We start from the raw sequence: 20,064 nt of genomic DNA, 5'->3' as shown, positions 1-20,064 counted from the left end.
CCACCTTGTCCTGCCTTTTTTTCTGCAGGTCATCAGAAACAGACTTTCCATCACAATATACATCTATTTCCAATTGTTCTATATGTTGCTGTAAGAACTTGCCAGTCACTGTCTTGTTACTCATTTTCCTTCCAATTACTTCCTTTGATTTCAAAGCAGGATGACAGAGTGAGTATGAATCAGGCTTTCCAACTGGAGATTCCTTTCTGTGCTCCAGTAGAACATTGACAGTATTTCTAAAACATGGTTCTTCACTGTTCTGTAAAGTAAGTAGTTTTGAGAACCCACAACACAAATTTTGTGTACTAAGTGCAGTTTGCTTTTCACCTCCAAAATTCTGCTCAAAATTTGTCTCACAATACTTATACACTTGGGATTTCACTTCAGTTTTCAATTGGACTATTTCAGCTACATTCAATTCAACTACTTTACTAAGGTCTTTGTCATCTTTCATGTGACGTATCACTCCTTTGTTACTTCTAGTACGTTTTCCTGTATATTTCTTCAGTGGAAATTCTTCCAATATTTTTTCTTCAGTTTTCTGACTTACACTGACCTGTCCATCATACAAGTCCACAACAAGCTGTCCATCTGATTCTTTGGATACAAATGTTTGGATACAAATGGATACTGTCAAAATGAGCAAAGTAATAGAAAGAGAGCCCATTGGGAAGCACTTGCATATATACTACTGTCTGGAGCACAGGGTAACATCAGGACTTTAAAATGCACACTATTTACTCTGTGCAAGATGCATGTAAATATGGATAACAGCAACATTCTGATTCAGTTGTCATTGACTTGTTACAATTCAGAGGATTTTATGAAGTCAGTGGTACAATCTCCTCTGTCACAACAGATAAAAATATCTATTGTCTAACTATTATAACCTATCAGTAAACAATACTTCTATTGATCCACTGACTGCATCAGATTCTGAGTAGTAAAAGTCTTCCAAGTTATTGATCTACAAATCAAATGTTGTCAGTGGACTTTGTCATCGTTGACAAGTAGCAAGGGCAGCTTACTAGCTTCAGAATTTTCAGTTCACCAAGTAGAAGGAGATATTCTGGTCTTGCCTATGTCTCTCAGAAGTCCTCATCATGCCATTAACTTCTGTTAGAGTAGCTGTAGCTGGTCTATTTAAATTTGTCAAAGGCTTGAAAGGGTCTTCCATGTTGTGGTGGTTTGGCCCTGACCTAGGGGCCAAATGCCCACCAAAGCTGCTCTATCACTCCCCTTCTTAAATGGACAAGGGAGAGGGGAGAAATATAACAAAACCCAGCGATAAGATAAAAGCAATTTAATAACAATAATAAGTAAAAGCAATAAACCTCATGGAAGCAAAAGCACAGAGAGAGAGATGTTAGTCTTTACTTCCCATCAGCAGGATGATGACCAGTCTTGGGAAGCAGGGCTGTCTAAGCATGATGGCTCCTTAGGAGGACAGATGCCATGGACAAATGCCCCCACCACCTTCTTTTCCCTGCCCATGGCAGGGGGGTTGGAACTAGATGATCCTTGTGGTCCCTTCCAACCCTGAATGAAACTATGAAACTATGAAACTATAATTACAGCCTTCAGCAGTTTATCATGAAATGTTTTCTCAAACCATTTAGTAACTTTTGCTGAAATTTCTGTCTCTCTAAGACCTGACTGACAGCACTTAATAGCCTGCATGGGTGTGAATAATAGGTCAGTGGTAATGTCAGGAATAGGTATCAACTGGTCTCTCTCTGCCATACTCTTACTTCCAAAATCCACAAAGTTAGCACATTGTGGCCGGTTGACGTTGTCCCCTTAAGAAAGGGAATATGGTGGACGGAAGTTGGTAAACGGAAAAGAATAATCTAAACTATTTCATTGGTAAAGTGGGAGGAAGCACCTTCTGAACTGGGAGTGAGCTGGGACTATCCTGGGCACTCCGGCACCCTATCTTCAGTCTTGCTTCCGCTCCTCCACAGTGCAGCTCTGTCTCTGTGCTGGGCTTTCTGCCAAGACTTCGGCCTTGAAACCGATAAGATAGAAGGCCTGTATTGACTCCTTTCCAATTAACACGAACTGCTTCTAATTTTTTTTTCCTCTCTTTTCTTTCTCTTTCTATCCCATTCTGGGAAAAGGGGGGGAAGAGAGGGGAGAGCGGAGGTGGGGAACCCCTCTCTGTCCGAGGGGGGTTACTCTCATTTCTGTGTTACTCTGTTGTATATCTTTGTATATATTGTAGATATTGTAAATTTGTAAATATTCCCCTGCATACCCTACATTGCTTTGTAAATATAGCTCCACTGCTTTGCTAATTCAGCTTGTGAGTTTTTTTTTTCTTTCCCTTCAATTTTTCTTTCCCTTTACTTTACAAGGGGGAAGGGAGGAGGCTTCTTGGCCTTACCCTTCCACCCACCACACACATAGATAGGATGTTGATTTCACAGGAAAAGCCAAAGCTCTATAGAAGAGACCATCTTCAAAATATCTGGCTATACATAACCATGTACTGCTGGTATCATATTTTGCATTCTTTGACATTTCACATACGACATTAACCTTTTTCACCAAGGCCTCTATTGTTTCACTGTTTCAATTCAGCTGACAATAGAATTTTGACGGACTATATAGGTGAGTTATATAAACCACCTCTTCTCTTCCAATTTTTGTATTAAAAGATGAGTAGCAAAAACTGTACAGAGAACCCAAAGATGCAAGGTTTCTCAGATCAACAGAAACAGACTGCGTGAGACCACATTCTTCAAGGAATTCCTCAGCTGTAACAGAGGGAGTCTGTAAGTCAACAATATAGCATAAACAGTTGGGGTTCACACGAACAACAGCATAAATGATGCAAGTCAGTGGTACCCTGGAAGCAGAAATTAAGTCTTCAAAATTTCTACATGCTTCTTCAGACCACTGAAATTACTTAGTCTGTAAGTGTACATTTTTAAGTCCACACCAAAATGCTTGACTTTCCAGAGTTAGGAAATCTTGAAGATCTTTGAGATAAACTCTTTCTCGATAACCATAGCCTACAAAAACCACATCAGCTTCATCTGTGGATACTTGCTGCATAACAGTTGCTCTGTACTGTGGCAATGCCAGCAATGAGCAGTGTGAGCAATCTGGCAGTGTAGGCCTAGAGCCTGACATGGTGGTAGGCCATGCTCAGCATAAATGCAGAGCCAGCTAGCAGTGTAGCAAAACAGTGCTGTGCCTGCAGCATGTAACTAAAACAAGGCACTGGTAGCTATAAACATAAAAAGTTATCTTGGAACAACAGGACATGCACCTGCATCAACAAACCTTGCGTGTCGTTAGTAGTTGGACCAATAATCTGTAATAGTGCAATGTGTGGTCACTCATAGGGATCCAATGGAGCCATGCCAACGAGGCACTCTGAATTTATATAAATTGTAGAAGTTCCCTTGCTATGCACTTCTGCCTTTCCTTTCTCTTCTTCTATGCTTTACTGTGCTATACTCGCACCATAGGCCTACACCATAGGCCTGCAATACTGGAACAATAAAGTAACAATACTCGATCATATTGGTCAGCTGTATTGACTCCAATCTCCGTCCCGATACTGTACCACTTCCCATCTTTGGCATATTTAACCACACAAGCAACCTGTCCACTTTTATAAGGACTGGTATGTTCTTTATAGTAAGTCTGAATTTGTTCCATTAAGTTATTTAGCTCTGGCAGTTTGCTTTGCAACTGACGTGAAAAATCTGCTGGAGAAACAAAGCAAGAACATACCACTTCAAGAACTGCTCCTGGTTTAAAAACAAACTCTTTGTAAAATAATTTTTCCTCAGGTACCAATTTATGCCTTGTAGAGATACTACCTTTGCCAAAACAAGACAGTACAACAGGTTCTTTCAGCACTGAAGACATGCTTAATGTTTTTTGCTTCTGAAATACTTCTGTATTTCCAGGCATCTTATTTTTATGAACATTAGATATGCTCTGTACATTTACTTTTTTCTTTTTTTAATATTTGTGGGTATTAAGATTTTGCCTTTTTTCCCCTAAATTTAGAACACAGTCTGGTGTCTCTCCCAAGTATTCAGCATATCCAGCTTGAACCATACATTTAACAACATTCACTTGCTGTAAACCATCCCTATATAATACATTAACAATATGCTTGCCGTTTTCCTTTCCAATGACATGAAGTAGCAGAAGGTTATTAAACACAATTTCTTTGAAGAAATCAATCGCCTTTTTAACCCACACATGATTGTGACCGTTTGAGGCTGTGCCTTTAAGAAAGGGACACTATGGCTGAATGTTTTATAAACAAAAGACAGGTCTAAATGAATTTCATTGGTAGATTGGTAGAAAGCAACTTTAAGTTTTGAGTCCAGCTGAGACTTTCCTCAGTTCACTTTTCCTCCTCCTTGCCCGCTTCTAGGCTCTCTGCCAGACTGACCTTGGACTGATAAGCGTGAGGTCTGCAAACCTACTAACATTTTGCTCTAATTAATAACTGCTTTTAATTAACAACTGCTCCTTTCCTCTCTTTCTAACCCTCTCTGGGGAAAAAGGGGAGAGAAGGGGGTACAGGGGGGGAACCCTCCTCCAGCAGGGGGAAGGGAGTTTCGTTCCTGTATTACTTTGCTGTATATTTCTGTGTATATATTGCAAATACTGTAAATTGTGTATATATACCCTGCATACCCTAAAACTGCTTGTAAATACAGCATTTTCCCTTTTTGCTCCTCTGGCTGTGGTTAGCTGTGGTCATTTTTTTTCTTCACTTTCGGGGGGGAGAAGGCTTGGCCTTCCTCCCAAACTCACAACATTTTTTTTTCTTGGCGCCCAAAGTGGGGCAGACAATTAGCTTGATTTATTGCTTTATTGCTTTATTGCTTGCTCTAGCCGGACTAGCAAACATGAAGATGCTTTGGATTTTTAAGCAATTGCTATTCTCAATATGTTCGGTTCTGGTCTACAAATATTGTCTGGGACTCCTTATCGATCATCTGGGTAAACATTTGATGCACAAAATTTATTTGTGGTTTATGTACAGGGTCAGGCTCCTGTATGAACGCTGCATGGATTTTTTCTGGCCAGCGAGATACAGAAATGTGACCTCTAGCACTCTCCCAATTGAGATAAAGGAGTTTAAGATCCCAGTAGGGGAAAGAGTAACTTTAAGTGATGGCTGGGATCCAAAGGTGATTTATTTGATGTGTGTAATCCTGCTCTCGGTGATAATTAATGTGTATCTGCTGTTTTCCTTGCCTCGGGACAGAAAGGTGTCCAGAGCATGTTTTATTACTAAGAATAGATTAAAACAGAAGCCGCATACCACTGGGACAGTCCCAGAGACGTCCAGTGATGAGGAGTGTGGAGAATCTGTGTCAGTTAAAGAGAAAGCTAAAAAGTCTATAGGAAAAGCTGCTTTGAACAGTTTTGCCGCTGATACTGGCAAGCTACCAGGGGCAGCAGCACCTGCCAACATGGCGGCTCCTCCTTCTCCTCCTCCTATTTCTTCTTTGGCCATTAACGGGGCAAGGTCATTTCCGCCTTCTTCCACGACGGGACTGGAAGCCACTCCAACAGCAGCTGATCTGTTTCAGAACCTGTCAGCTTCTGTTAAGGTGGCTGTAAATTCAAACACAGCTCCAGTTAAGGAAGTGGAAAGGCAAAAGAGGATCCAAGAGCTAATGGAGGAGATGAGCAGGAGACTGATCCTGGTGAGGGACCCTCTACTAGAAAAGATCCTGCTGAGGATGAAGAGAAGGTTTGTTTTAAAGATGTAGCTGAGTTAGTGAGATCAAAACAGGATAAAGATGCAGCTAGGACAGGAGCTAGCAGTGGTGTTTCTCAACTTAAAGAGATCCTTAGGAGAGAGGCAACAGGATAATTTGGACAACCAGTTGAGGAAGAGGAGGCAAAAAAGGAGTCAGATGACATTTCCAAATGTCCTTCACCACACGAAGAGTTAAGAAATGTCTGTAAACATTACACCAGAGCAGATAAGGAGCCAGTTCTAGCTTGGCTTAGTACATGTAATGATACAGGTGCTCCAGCTCTAATGGTTGCAGACAAGTCAGCAGCTCAGCTAGGAACTCTCTCAAGGGATAATGGAATAGATAGAAATCTAGGCAAGGTTCTCGGTAAGGTTAACCTGTGGATATGCCTTTTAATGGCGGTTGCCCTGAGATACCCTTCCCGAGATGATCTTCCATGGAATCCTAAACCCTGGGCTACCATAGAGGAGGGAATTAAGTGCCTGAGAGAATTTGCTGTTAGAGAGCTACTCTATGGTGAACATGAAACTCTGAATCCTGATGACATTCCTGTGGGAATTTCTTGCTAAAAAGCTCATCAAGCTTGCTCCTTCTAATTATGCAAACATTCTGGCAAGCAAAATTGTGTCAAGAAATTATGGTGGAGCTCCTCCTATGGTTGGCCAATTCAGTGATCAAATGAGACAATTGGAGGATAGCATGACACATGTTTCTTTGGTTGCAGCCATTGAAACTCTGTCCGGAAAAATTGAGAGTTTGCATGAAGGACCTGAAAGATTCCATATACCAATTGGCACAAAATGATAATTCTAATTCTTCCTCCAGGTGGATACAAGTTTCATCTGTGAGGAATACACGTCCTCCAAGGAGGTCATTCCAAAACAGATCAAACCAAAACAGACCACCAAGACAATCACGTAGGGCTATTTGGATAACTCTGCGTGATCAGTTTGGTGAGAACATGAACCGGTGGGATGGCCAACCAACTTCTAATCTTTTCAGGAGACTGAGGGAATTGCAAAGTGGCAGAACCCGAGGTAGCAATACCAGAAGCGTAGCTGTTACTTCCACAGTTCCCCAGAACAACTCTGGTAGCTCCAACAATGGCTCCAGCTAGAACACTGCACACTGTGCGCAACGCACATGTGGGCATATTCCCCATAACTAGGGGTGCCCTGCCTCCCACCAGGGGGAGGAAAGGGATAATAGAGATAACAGAATCTATTGGGATGTGTACATCCAGTGGCCTGGCACTTCACAATTTTGGAAGTACAGGGCCTTGGTTGACACAGGAGCTCAGTGCACCATAATACCACCAAATTATCAGGGATCAGAGTCTATAACTAGTTTGGGAGTCACTGGTGGATCTCAAAAGTTAAGTAAGGTAGAGGTTAATATAAATTTAACTGGTAAACAATGGAGGAAGCATGCAGTTGTGACCGGACCTGACGCACCTTGTATTTTGGGAATTGATTTTCTAAGAGAAGGGCGTTTCAAAGACCCTAAAGGTTACAAATGGGCTTTTGGAGTAGCTTCTGTAGAAATTGATGGACAAAGATTGAAGCTGTCTGTTAGACCTGAATTTTCTGATGAATCTGCAGTTGTGGGACAACACAAGATACAGGACATTAAAGTGCCGGTTGCTTCTCAGACTGTGCATCACAGACAATACAGAACCAACCGTGACTCTTTGTTGCCCATTCAGAATCTGATTTGTCAGTTGGAGAGTCAGAAAGTCGTCAGCAGAACTCATTCACCTTTCAACAGTCCAGTGTGGCCTGTGCGAAAGCAGAATGGAGACTGGCGTCTGACAGTAGACTACCGAGCCCTAAATGAAGTGACACCACCTATGAGTGCAGCAGTACCAGACATGATGGAGCTACAGTATGAGCTGGAATCCAACGAGGCCAAATGGTATGCTACCATAGACATTGCTAATGCATTTTTCTCTATTCCCATAGCAGAGGAATGCAGGCCTCAGTTTGCTTTCACCTGGAGAGGAATCCAGTACACCTTCAACAGATTGCCAATGGGCTGGATCCACAGCTCAAGCATCTGTCATGCAGTAATCCACGATGCTCTGGAGAAAGGTGGTGCTCCAGAACACATCCATTTCATCGATGATATCATTGTCTGGGGTAAAACTGCTAAAGAAGTCTTCGAGAAAGGTAACAAAATCATTGACATTCTTCTGGATGCAGGTTTTGCCATCAAACGAGACAAGGTGAAAGGACCTACCACTGAGATTCAGTTTCTGGGAGTGCGGTGGCAGGATGGACGCTGACACATTCCAGTGGATGTGGTAAACAGAGTCTCTACCATGGCAAATCCCACCAACAAGCAAGAGACCCTACGTTTCTTGGGGATAGTGGGAATTTGGAGACTGCACATTCCTGGATATAGTCACATTGTGAAACCTCTGTATGATGTGACTTGAAAGAGAAACCATTTCCACTGGGGACCTGAACAACAAGCAGCCTTTGACCAAATAAAGCAAGAGGTAGTTCAAGCAATGGGTCTGGGACCTGTCCGAGATGGTCCAGACATTAAGAACATTTTGTACATGGCTGCAAGTGACGATGCTCCAACCTGGCGCCTGTGGCAAAAAGCTCCAGGTGAGACATGTGGACGACCTCTTGGTTTCTGGAGTCAAGGTAACAGAGGTTCAGAGGCTAATTATACTCCAACAGAGAAAGAGTTTCTAGCTGCCTATGAAGGAGTAAAAGCATCTTCTGAAGTAATTGGAACTGAATCACAACTTCTCTTAGCTCCCAGATTACCAGTTTTGAATTGGATGTTCAAAGGCAAAGGCTCCACACCACATCATGCCACAGACTCAACCTGGTCTAAGTGGATGGCTCCGATAACACAGAGAGCTCGAATGGGAAATCTTGAAAGGCCTGGTCTAGTGGAGGTGATCTCAAGTTGGCCTGAAGGTATCAACTGTGCCAAACCTCCAGAGGAGAAAGTAACTCGTGCCGAGGAAGCTCCTCCTTACAATGACCTTTCTGATGATGAAAAGAAATATGCTTTGTTCACAGACGGTTCCTGTCTTCTTGTTGGGAACAAGCGAAGGTGGAAGTCTGCAGTGTGGAGTCCAACATGCCGAGTTGCAGAGGCAAAGGATGGAGAAGGAGAATCCAGTCAGTTCACAAAGGTAAAAGCTGTCCAGTTAGCTCTCAATGCAGCTGAACGTGAGAGATGGCCAAAGCTTTATCTCTACACCAACTCATGGATGGTAGTCAATGCTCTATGGGGTTGGCTAAAGAACTGGAAGAAGGGTGGTTGGCAGAGGTAAGGAAAGCCCATTGGGGCAGCCGACCTGTGGCAGGACATTACTGATCGAATCGAGAGAATTCCAGTGTGTCGTGGGATGGAAGGGGTAAGGCCAAGAAGCCTCCTCCCTTCCCCCTTTGTAAAGTAAAAGGGAAAAAAAAATTGAAGGGAAAGAAAAAAAACTCGCAAGCTGAATTAGCAAAGCAGTGGAGCTATATTTACAAAGCGATGTAGGGTTTGCAGGGAGATATTTACAAATTTACAATATCTACAATATATACAAAGATATACAACAGAGTAACACAGAAATGAGAGTGACCCCCTCGGCAGAGAGGGGGGTTCCCCACCTCCTCTTTCCCCTCTTTCCCCCCTTTCCCCAGATTAGGTTAGAAGAGAGAGAGCGAAAGAAAGAAGTTAAAAGCAGTTTTGTGTTAATTGGAAAGGAGTTAATATACAGGCCTGGTATCTTATCGGCCTCAAGGCCGAAGCCTTGGCAGAAAGCCCAGGACAGAAAGCTGTTGCCTGAAGAAGAGGCGGAAGCAAGACTGAAGATAAGGTGCTGGAGAAACTCAGTATAGTCCCAGCTCATAAAGTGCTTCCTCCCACTCGTCCAATGAAATTAGTTTAGACTATTCCTTCCGTTTACCAACTTCCGTCCACCATATTCCCTTTCTTAAGGGGGCAACGTCAACCGGCCACAGTCCACCCCTTCTAAACAATTTCATTGGCTGTTCATACTGTCCATCCAATCCAAAACGATATTTACAGTTCGTGAGTAAAGTTCATAGTCCATTCCGGCTATGCTCAGATGTAGATGATTCAAAAGTCCAAGAAAATCAGAAAATGAGAAAAATGGAAAACAGTTCATTCCTTCGCTGACGAAGCGAAGAAAAAGGGAAACAGGGAAATCTCAGGGTCTCTTAGTTGACTCAGGGCTCTCAGGGATCTCAGGGTTCGTGCACCGTAGACTCCTCGTTGATTCTTCCTTTGGACGCGATGTAGCTATACAACAGTTTGAAATTAACCTCTTTCAGCTAAAGTTAAATTTCTTTGTGGAATACACTGAATTTCACCATTCTCTTGCATTACCCAATAAGTGTGACCCGGACCTTCAGCTGAAACCACCCCTCGGACAGGTTTAGCCTCTCCTGAGGGTGAAAATACCCAAACAGTTTTACCTAACAGATTCTTTTCTCTAACAACAGGAACTCTATCACCTTCCACTTTCCGTAGCAGATCTGAATGTGCAGGTCCAGCTCGGTTCACTGAACCTCTACTATTTACCAGCCAGGTTGCTTGTGCTAAATGTTTTTCCCAGTTTTTCAAAGATCCACCTCCCATGGCTTTGAGAGTGGTCTTCAACAAACCGTTGTAGCGTTCAATCTTCCCTGAAGCTGGTGCATAGTAGGGAATGTGGAATATCCACTCAATACCGTGCTCTTTTGCCCAGTTCTTTACAAGGTTGTTCTTAAAATGAGTTCCGTTGTCTGACTCGATCCTCTCCGGAGTTCCGTGTCTCCACAGGATCTGTCTCTCCAGACCGAGAATGGTGTTGCGTGCAGTTGCATGTGGAACTGGATAAGTTTCCAACCATCCAGTGTTTGCCTCTACCATAGTAAGCACGTATTGCTTACCAGAACGAGAACGTGGTAGAGTGATGTAGTCAATCTGCCAAGCTTCACCATACTTGTACTTGGACCATCTGTCACCATACCACAAGGGCTTAAGTCGTTTTGCCTGCTTAATAGCAGCACAAATGTCACAGTCATGGATGACTTGTGTGATAGCATCCATGGAAATGTCTATGGATCTGTCACGAGCCCATTGGTATGTTGCATCTCTGCCTTGATGTCCTGACGAATCATGAGCCCACCGAGCTAAGAATATCTCACCTCGGTGTTTCCAGTCGAGATCAAGATTAGAGTCCATGTCTACTTGAGAAACTCTTGCAGCTAGATCTGCCTGATGGTTGTGTTGTTGTTCCTCAGTAGCTTTGCTCTTAGGAATGTGAGCATCGATGTGTCTCACTTTCACTGGAATTCTCTCGATTCGATCAGCAATGTCCTGCCACAGGTTGGCTGCCCAAATGGGTTTTCCTTTTCTCTGCCAACCACTCTTCTTCCAGTTCTTTAGTCAACCCCATAGAGCATTGGCTACCATCCATGAGTCGGTGTAGAGATAAAGCTTTGGCCATCTCTCACGTTCAGCCACGTCGAGAGCTAGCTGGACAGCTTTTACCTCTGCAAACTGACTGGATTCTCCTTCTCCATCTTTCGCCTCTGCAACTCGGCGTGTTGGACTCCACACTGCAGACTTCCATCTTCGCTTGTTTCCAACAAGACGACAGGAACCGTCTGTGAACAAAGCGTATTTCTTTTCATCATCAGAAAGGTCATTGTAAGGAGGAGCTTCCTCAGCACGAGTTACTTTCTCCTCTGGAGGTTTGGCACAGTTGATGCCTTCAGGCCAACTTGAGATCACCTCCACTAGACCAGGTCTTTCAAGATTTCCCATTCGAGCTCTCTGTGTTATCAGAGCCATCCACTTAGACCATGTTGAGTCTGTGGCATGATGTGGTGTGGAGCCCTTGCCTTTGAACATCCAATTCAAAACTGGTAATCTGGGAGCTAGAAGAAGTTGTGATTCAGTTCCAATCACTTCAGAAGATGCTTTTACTCCTTCATAGGCAGCTAAGATTTCTTTCTCTGTTGGAGTATAGTTAGCCTCTGAACCTCTGTAACCTCGGCTCCAGAAACCAAGAGGTCGTCCACGTGTCTCACCTGAAGCTTTTTGCCACAAGCACCAGGTTGGACCATTGTCACTTGCAGCCGTGTACAAAATGTTCTTAATGTCTGGACCATCTCGGACAGGTCCCAGACCCATTGCTTGAACTACCTCTTGCTTTATCTGGTCAAAGGCTGCTTGTTGTTCAGGTCCCCAGTGGAAATGGTTTCTCTTTCTAGTCACATCATACAGAGGTTTCACAATCTGACTGTATCCAGGAATGTGAAGTCTCCAAAATCCCACTATCCCCAAGAAACGTAGGGTCTCTTGCTTGTTTGTGGGACTTGCCATGGTAGAGACTCTATTTACCACATCCACTGGAATGTGTCGGCGTCCATCCTGCCATCGCACTCCCAGAAATTGAATCTCTGTGGTAGGTCCTTTCACCTTGTCTCGTTTGATGGCAAAACCTGCATTCAGAAGAATGTCAATGATTTTGTTACCTTTCTCGAAGACTTCCTCAGCAGTTTTACCCCAGACGATGATATCATCGATGAACTGGATGTCTTCTGGAGCACCGCCTTTCTCCAGAGCATCGTGGATCACCGCATTAGAGATGCTTGAGCTGTGGATCCAGCCCATTGGCAGCCTGTTGAAAGTGTACTGGATTCCTCTCCAGGTGAAAGCAAACTGAGGCCTGCATTCCTCTGCTATGGGAATAGAGAAAAATGCATTAGCAATGTCTATGGTAGCATACCATTTGGCCTCTTTGGATTCCAGCTCATACTGCAGTTCCATCATGTCTGGTACTGCTGCACTCATAGGTGGTGTCACTTCGTTTAGGGCTCGGTAGTCTACCGTCAGACGCCAGTCTCCATTCTGCTTCCGCACAGGCCACACTGGACTGTTGAAAGGTGAATGAGTTTTGCTGACGACTTTCTGACTCTCCAACTGACGAATCAGATTCTGAATGGGCAACAAAGAGTCACGGTTGGTTCTGTATTGTCTGTGATGCACAGTCTGAGAAGCAACTGGCAATTTAATGTCCTGTATCTTATGTTGTCCCACAACTGCAGATTCATCAGAAAGCTCAGGTCTAGCAGATAGCTTCAATTTTTGTCCATCAATTTCTATTGAAGCTACTCCAAAAGCCCATTTGTAACCTCTAGGGTCCTTGAAACGCCCTTCTCTCAAAAAATCAATTCCCAAAATACAAGGTGCGTCAGGTCCGGTCACAACTGTATGCTTTCTCCTTTGTTTACCAGTTAAACTTATATTAACCTCTACCTTACTTAATTCTTGAGATCCACCAGTGACTCCCAGAATAGTTATAGACTCTGATCCCTGATAATTTGATGGTATTATGGTGCACTGAGCTCCTGTGTCAACCAAGGCCCTGTACTTCCGAAATTGTGAAGTGCCAGGCCACTGGATGTACACATCCCAATAGATTCTGTTATCTCTGTTATCCCTCTCCTCCCCCTGGCGGGAGGCAGGGCACCCCTAGTTATGGGGAACATGCGCACATGTGCATTGCACATATTGTGCAGGGTTATAACTTTGCATGTTATAACTGGAGCCACTGTTGGAGCCATAAGAGTCATTCTGGGGAACTGTGGAAGTAACAGCTACCCTTCTGGTATTGCTACCTTGGGTTCTGCCACTTTGCAATTCCCTCAGTCTCCTGAAAAGATTAGAAGTTGGTTGGCCATCCCAGCGGTTCATATTCTCACCAAACTGATCACGCAGAGTTATCCAAATAGTTCTACGTGATTGCCTTGGTGGTCTGTTTTGGAATGACCTGTTTTGGAATGTCCTGTTTTGGAATGACCTCCTTGGAGGACGTGTATTCCTCACAGATGAGACTTGTACCCACCTGGAGGAAGAATTGAAATTATCCCTCTGTGCCAATTGGTATATGGAATCTTTCAGATCCTTCATGCAATTCTCAATCTTTCCAGACAGAGTTTCAATGGCTGAAACCAAAGAACCACGTGTCATGCTATCCTCCAATTGTCTCATTTGATCACTGAATTGGCCAACCGTAGGAGAAGCTCCACCATAACTTCTTGACACAATTCTGCTTGCCAGAATGTTTGCATAATTGGAAGGAGCAAGTTTGATGATCTTTTTAGCAAGACCAATACCCACAGGAATGTCATCAGGATTCAAAGTTTCATGTTCACCATAGAGTAGCTCTCTAACAGCAAATTCTCTCAAGCGCTTAATTCCCTCATCTATGGTAGTCCAGGGTTTAGGATTCCATGGAAGATCATCTCGGGAAGGGTATCTCAGGGCAACCGCTATTAAAAGGCGTATCCACAGATTAACCTTACCGAGAGCTTCGCCTAGATGTCTATCTATTCCATTGTCCCTTGAGAGAGTTCCTAACTGAGCTGCTGACTTGTCTCCAACTGTTAGAGCTGAAGCACCTGTATCATAACACCTACTAAGCCAAGCTAGAACTGGCTCCTTATCTGCCCTGGTGAAATCTTTACGGACATTTCGCAATTCCTCCCTTGGAGAAGAACAGTCCGTAATATCATCTTCCTCCTCATCTCCCTGAATTCTTTGCCCGTATAATCCTGCTGTCATTCTCCTAAGGATCTCTTTAAGCTGAGAACCACCTTTGCCAGCTGCTTTCCTAGCTTCATCTCTATCCTGCTTTGATCTCACTAGGTTAGCTAGATCTTTAAAACAAACCTTCTCTTCCTCCTGAGCAGGATCTTTTAGAGTAGAGGGCCCCTCACCAGGATCAGTCTCCTCCTCTTCTTCTCCATCTTTGCCCTTTCCAGCTCTAGTCTTTAAAGGAGCCACCTTAACTGGAGCTGTGTTTGAATTTACAGCCACCTTAATGGAAGCTGACAGGTCCTGAGATAAATCAGCTGCTGGGGCAGTGACTTCCGGTCCCACCGAGGGAGTGGGTGGAAGTGACGTTGCTCCGTTAATGGCCGACGGAGAAGAAGAAGGAGGAGAAGGAGTGGGAGAAGGAGTAGGTGCCATGTTGATACCAGCCGATGCCCTTGGCTGCTTGCCAGAATCAGCAAAGTCATTTAGAGCTGCTTTACCAATTAACTTTTTAGCCTTCTTTTTAACTGACACGGGCTCTCCACAGTCCTCGTCACTAGATGACTCTGGGACTGATCGAGAGCCACGGCGTTTTCTTTTTGATCTAGTTTTAATAACAAAACAAGCTCTGGACACCTTTTTCTCTCGCCACAAGGAATACAGAGAAAACACATTAGTTATCACCAGCAGCAGAATTATACACATCACATAAATCACCTTTGGATCCCAGGCATCACCTAAAGTTACTCTCTCCTCAGGCGGAATCTTAAAACCCTTTATCTCAATTGGGAGAGTGGTGGAGGTAACATTCCTGTATCTCACTGGCCATAGGAAATTAATACATTTTCCGTACCATAATTTAACTCTATACATAACCCACATATAAATTGTCCGCACCAAATATTTACCCAGGTAATCCAAAATCAAACCCAAGCAATACCTGTAAATCAGAGCCCCAAAAATTGAAAAGAATAATCGCTCCACAAACCACAATACCTTCATGTTTGCTAATTCAGCTAGAAAACACTAAATCAATCAAATAATAAATTAAACTAATTATCTGCTGCACGTTGGGTACGCCAATAAAAAATGTCGTGGGATGGAAGGGGTAAGGCCAAGAAGCCTCCTCCCTTCCCCCTTTGTAAAGTAAAAGGGAAAAAAAAATTGAAGGGAAAGAAAAAAAACTCGCAAGCTGAATTAGCAAAGCAGTGGAGCTATATTTACAAAGCGATGTAGGGTTTGCAGGGAGATATTTACAAATTTACAATATCTACAATATATACAAAGATATACAACAGAGTAACACAGAAATGAGAGTGACCCCCTCGGCAGAGAGGGGGGTTCCCCACCTCCTCTTTCCCCTCTTTCCCCCCTTTCCCCAGATTAGGTTAGAAGAGAGAGAGCGAAAGAAAGAAGTTAAAAGCAGTTTTGTGTTAATTGGAAAGGAGTTAATATACAGGCCTGGTATCTTATCAGCCTCTAGGCCGAAGCCTTGGCAGAAAGCCCAGGACAGAAAGCTGTTGCCTGAAGAAGAGGCGGAAGCAAGACTGAAGATAAGGTGCTGGAGAAACTCAGTATAGTCCCAGCTCATAAAGTGCTTCCTCCCACTCGTCCAATGAAATTAGTTTAGACTATTCCTTCCGTTTACCAACTTCCGTCCACCATATTCCCTTTCTTAAGGGGGCAACGTCAACCGGCCACACAGTGAAAGTGAGACACATTGATGCTCACATTCCTAAGAGCAAAGCTACTGAGGAACAGCAACACAACCATCAGGCCGATCTAGCTGCAAGAGTTTCTCAAGTAGACATGGACTCGACTGGAAACACAGAGGTGAGATATTCTTAGCTCGGTGGGCTCATGATTCGTCAGGACATCAAGGCAGAGATGCAACATACCAATGGGCTTGTGACAGATCCATAGACATTTCCATGGATGCTATCACACAAGTCATCCATGACTGTGACATTTGTGCTGCTATTAAGCAGGCAAAACGACTTAAGCCCTTGTGGTATGGTGATAGATGGTCCAAGTACAAGTATGGTGAAGCTTGGCAGATTGACTACATCACTCTACCATGTTCTCGTTGTGATAAGCAATACGTGCTTACTATGGTAGAGGCAAACACTGGATTGTTAGAAACTTATCCAGTTCCACATGCAACTGCACGCAACACCATTCTCGGTCTGGAGAGACAAATCCTGTGGAGACACGGAACTCCAGAGAGGATTGAGTCAGACAATGGGACTCATTTCAAGAACAACCTTGTAAAGAACTGGGCAAAAGAGCACAGTATTGAGTGGATATTCCACATTCCTTACTATGCACCAGCTTCAGGGAAGATTGAACGCTACAACGGTTTGTTGAAGACCACTCTTAAAGCCATGGGGGGTAGATCTTTGAAAAACTGGGAAAAACATTTAGCACAAGCAACCTGGCTGGTAAATAGCAGAGGTTCAGTGAACCGAGCTGGACCTGCACATTCAGATCTGCTACAGAAAGGAGAAGGTGATAGAGTTCCTGTTGTTAGAGAAAAGAATCTGTTAGGTAAAACTGTTTGGGTATTTTCACCCTCAGCAGAGGCTTAAACCTGTCCGAGGGGTGGTTTCAGCTGAAGGTCCGGGTCACACTTATTGGGTAATGCAAGAGAATGGTGAAATTCAGTGTATTCAACAAAGAAATTTAACTTTAGCCGAGAGAGTCTAATTTCAAACTGTTGTACAGCTACATCGCGTCCAAAGGAAGAATGTACGAGGAATCTGCGGTGCACGAACCCTGTGATCCCTGAGAGCCCTGAGTCAACTAAGAGACCCTGAGAATCCCTGTTTCCCTTTTCTTCGCTTCGTCGGCGAAGAGATAAACTGTTTTCCATTTTTCTCATTTTCTGATTTTCTTGGACTTCTGAATCATCTACATCTGAGTATAGCCGGAATGGACTATGAACTTTACTTACAAACTGTAAATATTGTCTTGGATTGGATGGACAGTATGAACAGCCAATGAAATTGTTTAGAAGGGCTGGACTGTGACCGTTTGAGGCTGTTCCTTTAAGAAAGGGACACTATGGCTGAATGTTTTATCAACAAAAGACAGGTCTAAATGAATTTCATTTGTAGATTGGTAGAAAGCAACTTTAAGTTTTGAGTCCAGCTGAGACTTTCCTCAGCTCACTTTTCCTCCTCCTTGCCCGCTTCTAGGCTCTCTGCCAGACTGACCTTGGACTGATAAGCGTGAGGTCTGCAAACCTACTAACATTTTGCTCTAATTTATAACTACTTTTAATTAACAACTGCTCCTTTCCTCTCTTTCTAACCCTCTCTGGGGAAAAAGGGGAGAGAAGGGGGTACAGGGGGGGAACCCTCTTCCAGCAGGGGGAGGGGAATTTCGTTCCTGTATTGCTTTGCTCTGTATTTCTGTGTATATATTGTAAATACTGTAAATTGTGTATATATACCCTGCGGTCCCTAAAACTGCTTGTAAATACAGTATTCTTTTGCTCCTCTGGCTGTGGTTAGCTGTGGTAATTTTTTTCCTTCACTTTGTGGGGGGGAGAAGGCTTGGCCTTCCTCCCAAACCCACAACAATGATCACCAGGAAATACATGAGCAAGCGTACAACACATAGCGTAGCTAAAGCTGGTAAACAAGAAAACTCTGGAAGCAATGTTTTCACTTTGTAACAGGGTACTCTATCTCTATTTCCAAAATCCAAAAAATAAACAATAATGTTTACATGAAGCACTTCAATAACAACAGCTCAATAATAAAGTATATCTTTGGTATACCTGGCACAGCACAGAACTCCAGGTTTGGGGTTTTTAAGGATCATTTCATCAGCTCCACATTGGGTATACGTGTCTGCAATATTTCTCATCAAAGCTTGAAATTCATTCTGATATTCGCATGTTTGAATGAAGAAGTCAGACGGATTTATGACATGTACCACAGAAGCAGTATATCAAGAATTCATTCGCATTTCAGCTCTTCTGCAACAGTTTGACAAAGGAATATCCTGCTTAGGTAAGCGGTTTCCTACATGTTTATTTCCATTACAATTCTTAAGTGAACTGCACTGCTCAGGACAGGGTTTGTTGCTTTCAGCAATACTTGTGATTTTTTTGTCTGAAAGAGAGACACATGGTACAGCTACCTCATCCAGGTTTTTTGGATGTTCAGCTTTAATTGCAAGTTTTTGATTTTGCAGCGTAATGTAATACAAATGCTTAACATCACTGAATATGTCAATACGGATACAAACAGAAGTTTGTCTTATCAAAGCCTGTGTGAGTTCTTTCAGCTGAATTTTAATCACTTTTTCATCTCACCTACTGAAGCAAGACAGTGAACATGGAAAGGAAGTAATCGGTAATGCCGTGAACTCTGCTTTAAGTTTCTGAACACAACTAGATGGCACAACTTCACTACTGCCAAAATCCATGAACCAGACTTCCATATAATCAGAGAAAACTTTTTTTATCACTCCCCTGTGCCATTGTCCAGTCTGCCTTTTGGCAGCACACAGTAGCCCTAAACTATCAACAGATTTTTTATCTTTGGTATTGATTGCTTCATAGTACAAATGCATAGCTCCTGTCAAATCTTTCAGCTCTTTCTGCCATTTCTGAATCTGACAGTAAAATCTGTTCTGGCTTATTTCAACAGTTATTTTTACATTTTCTTCACTGCCAACAGGCAGACGTGGAAAGAGATTATGTGGAACTAGCCAAAAATCTGTTGGTTTCTCAAAATTTCTGAAAGCAAGCAATCTTTTGACTGGATACTTCTGTTGCAACACCTGTGGCACTCTCTTACAAAGCATTTATTGAGGAAATGCTCTTAACATATCTACAATAAGACAAAATGAATCTCCATCAATATGCTTTCCTAGCTTCAGTTCAACAATGTCACTAATGATCTTTGGCACTTCTAGAATAAACAGTTGGCATGACATAACAGTTTTCACATGACCTCTAATCTGTAATCCTACCAGAGATGAAAAGTAGTTAACAGCTTTTGGATCCCATTTTTCTCCAAGAGGAAGTACACTTGCAAAAACACCCAGAACCGCCTTTGGAGGCAGCTGAAAGAATTCATCACTAGCAGAAGCAAGATGTGTTTCTTCAACAAGTAGTGCTTGTCCAGTATCTATAAGATAAACCTCATAGCCATTCTTACTCTTTTCCAGAACTATGCCATGTTCCTTCTGCATCTTCCACCAAACAAGATTCACCAATGTAAACATTACCCCTGACTGAACACACGTTGTATTTAATTTTGTAGTATGTAATAGTCAAGTTCACATCTTGCCTTGTATTGACCCTGAAATACTATAACCAAAGATTCAGGATGGCATTCTACACCAGTTATCTTCAGATTTGTATTTACTCTGTTTGGTGAGAAAGTCAGAGAATCCATCCTGTCTGCAATGAAAAGAAGCAAGATCAACCTAATAATTTTCCATGGTTTTTGTGAACTAATTCCATATATAAAAATTGTTCTCAAAATGCTGTAATAAACACAATTACACTTATATAAAATGCATACCAAACATTGAACAATGTCTTATTTTATGCAAGTGGAATAACACTCCACAACTGTTTGTAAAGACACGTTCAGGTAACGTCTGGGGTGGTGGGGGGGACAAAACCACACAACAAACCACCTTTAGACTTGCTCTTGTGGCTACAGACTATTTTTATCACTTGACAATGATTCATTATCACAAAGCTATTCCCAGAGTAACACAC

The 20,064-nt window shown here is 42.9% G+C and overlaps 1 protein-coding gene across 1 annotated transcript; it reads right to left on the bottom strand.

Annotated features, from left to right (window-relative positions):
* Positions 1-251: 251 nt before the first annotated feature.
* TDRD15 (tudor domain containing 15) lies at positions 252-19,732 on the bottom strand. Its single transcript, XM_068161300.1, is given in 10 exon segments — positions 252-259; positions 328-603; positions 1,566-1,799; positions 2,406-3,075; positions 3,526-3,719; positions 4,083-4,247; positions 17,910-17,946; positions 17,949-19,506; positions 19,508-19,570; positions 19,572-19,732. Coding segments are annotated over 10 exon segments (3,366 nt in total).
* Positions 19,733-20,064: the final 332 nt, after the last annotated feature.

This window comes from Melanerpes formicivorus, unplaced genomic scaffold (assembly GCF_026170545.1).
Source record: "Melanerpes formicivorus ecotype bairdi unplaced genomic scaffold, bMelFor1.0.p_v2 SCAF_57, whole genome shotgun sequence".
Classification (NCBI taxonomy): domain Eukaryota; kingdom Metazoa; phylum Chordata; class Aves; order Piciformes; family Picidae; genus Melanerpes; species Melanerpes formicivorus.
Note: the sequence above shows the minus strand (reverse complement) of the source record. Positions and strands in the feature narration are given on the sequence as shown.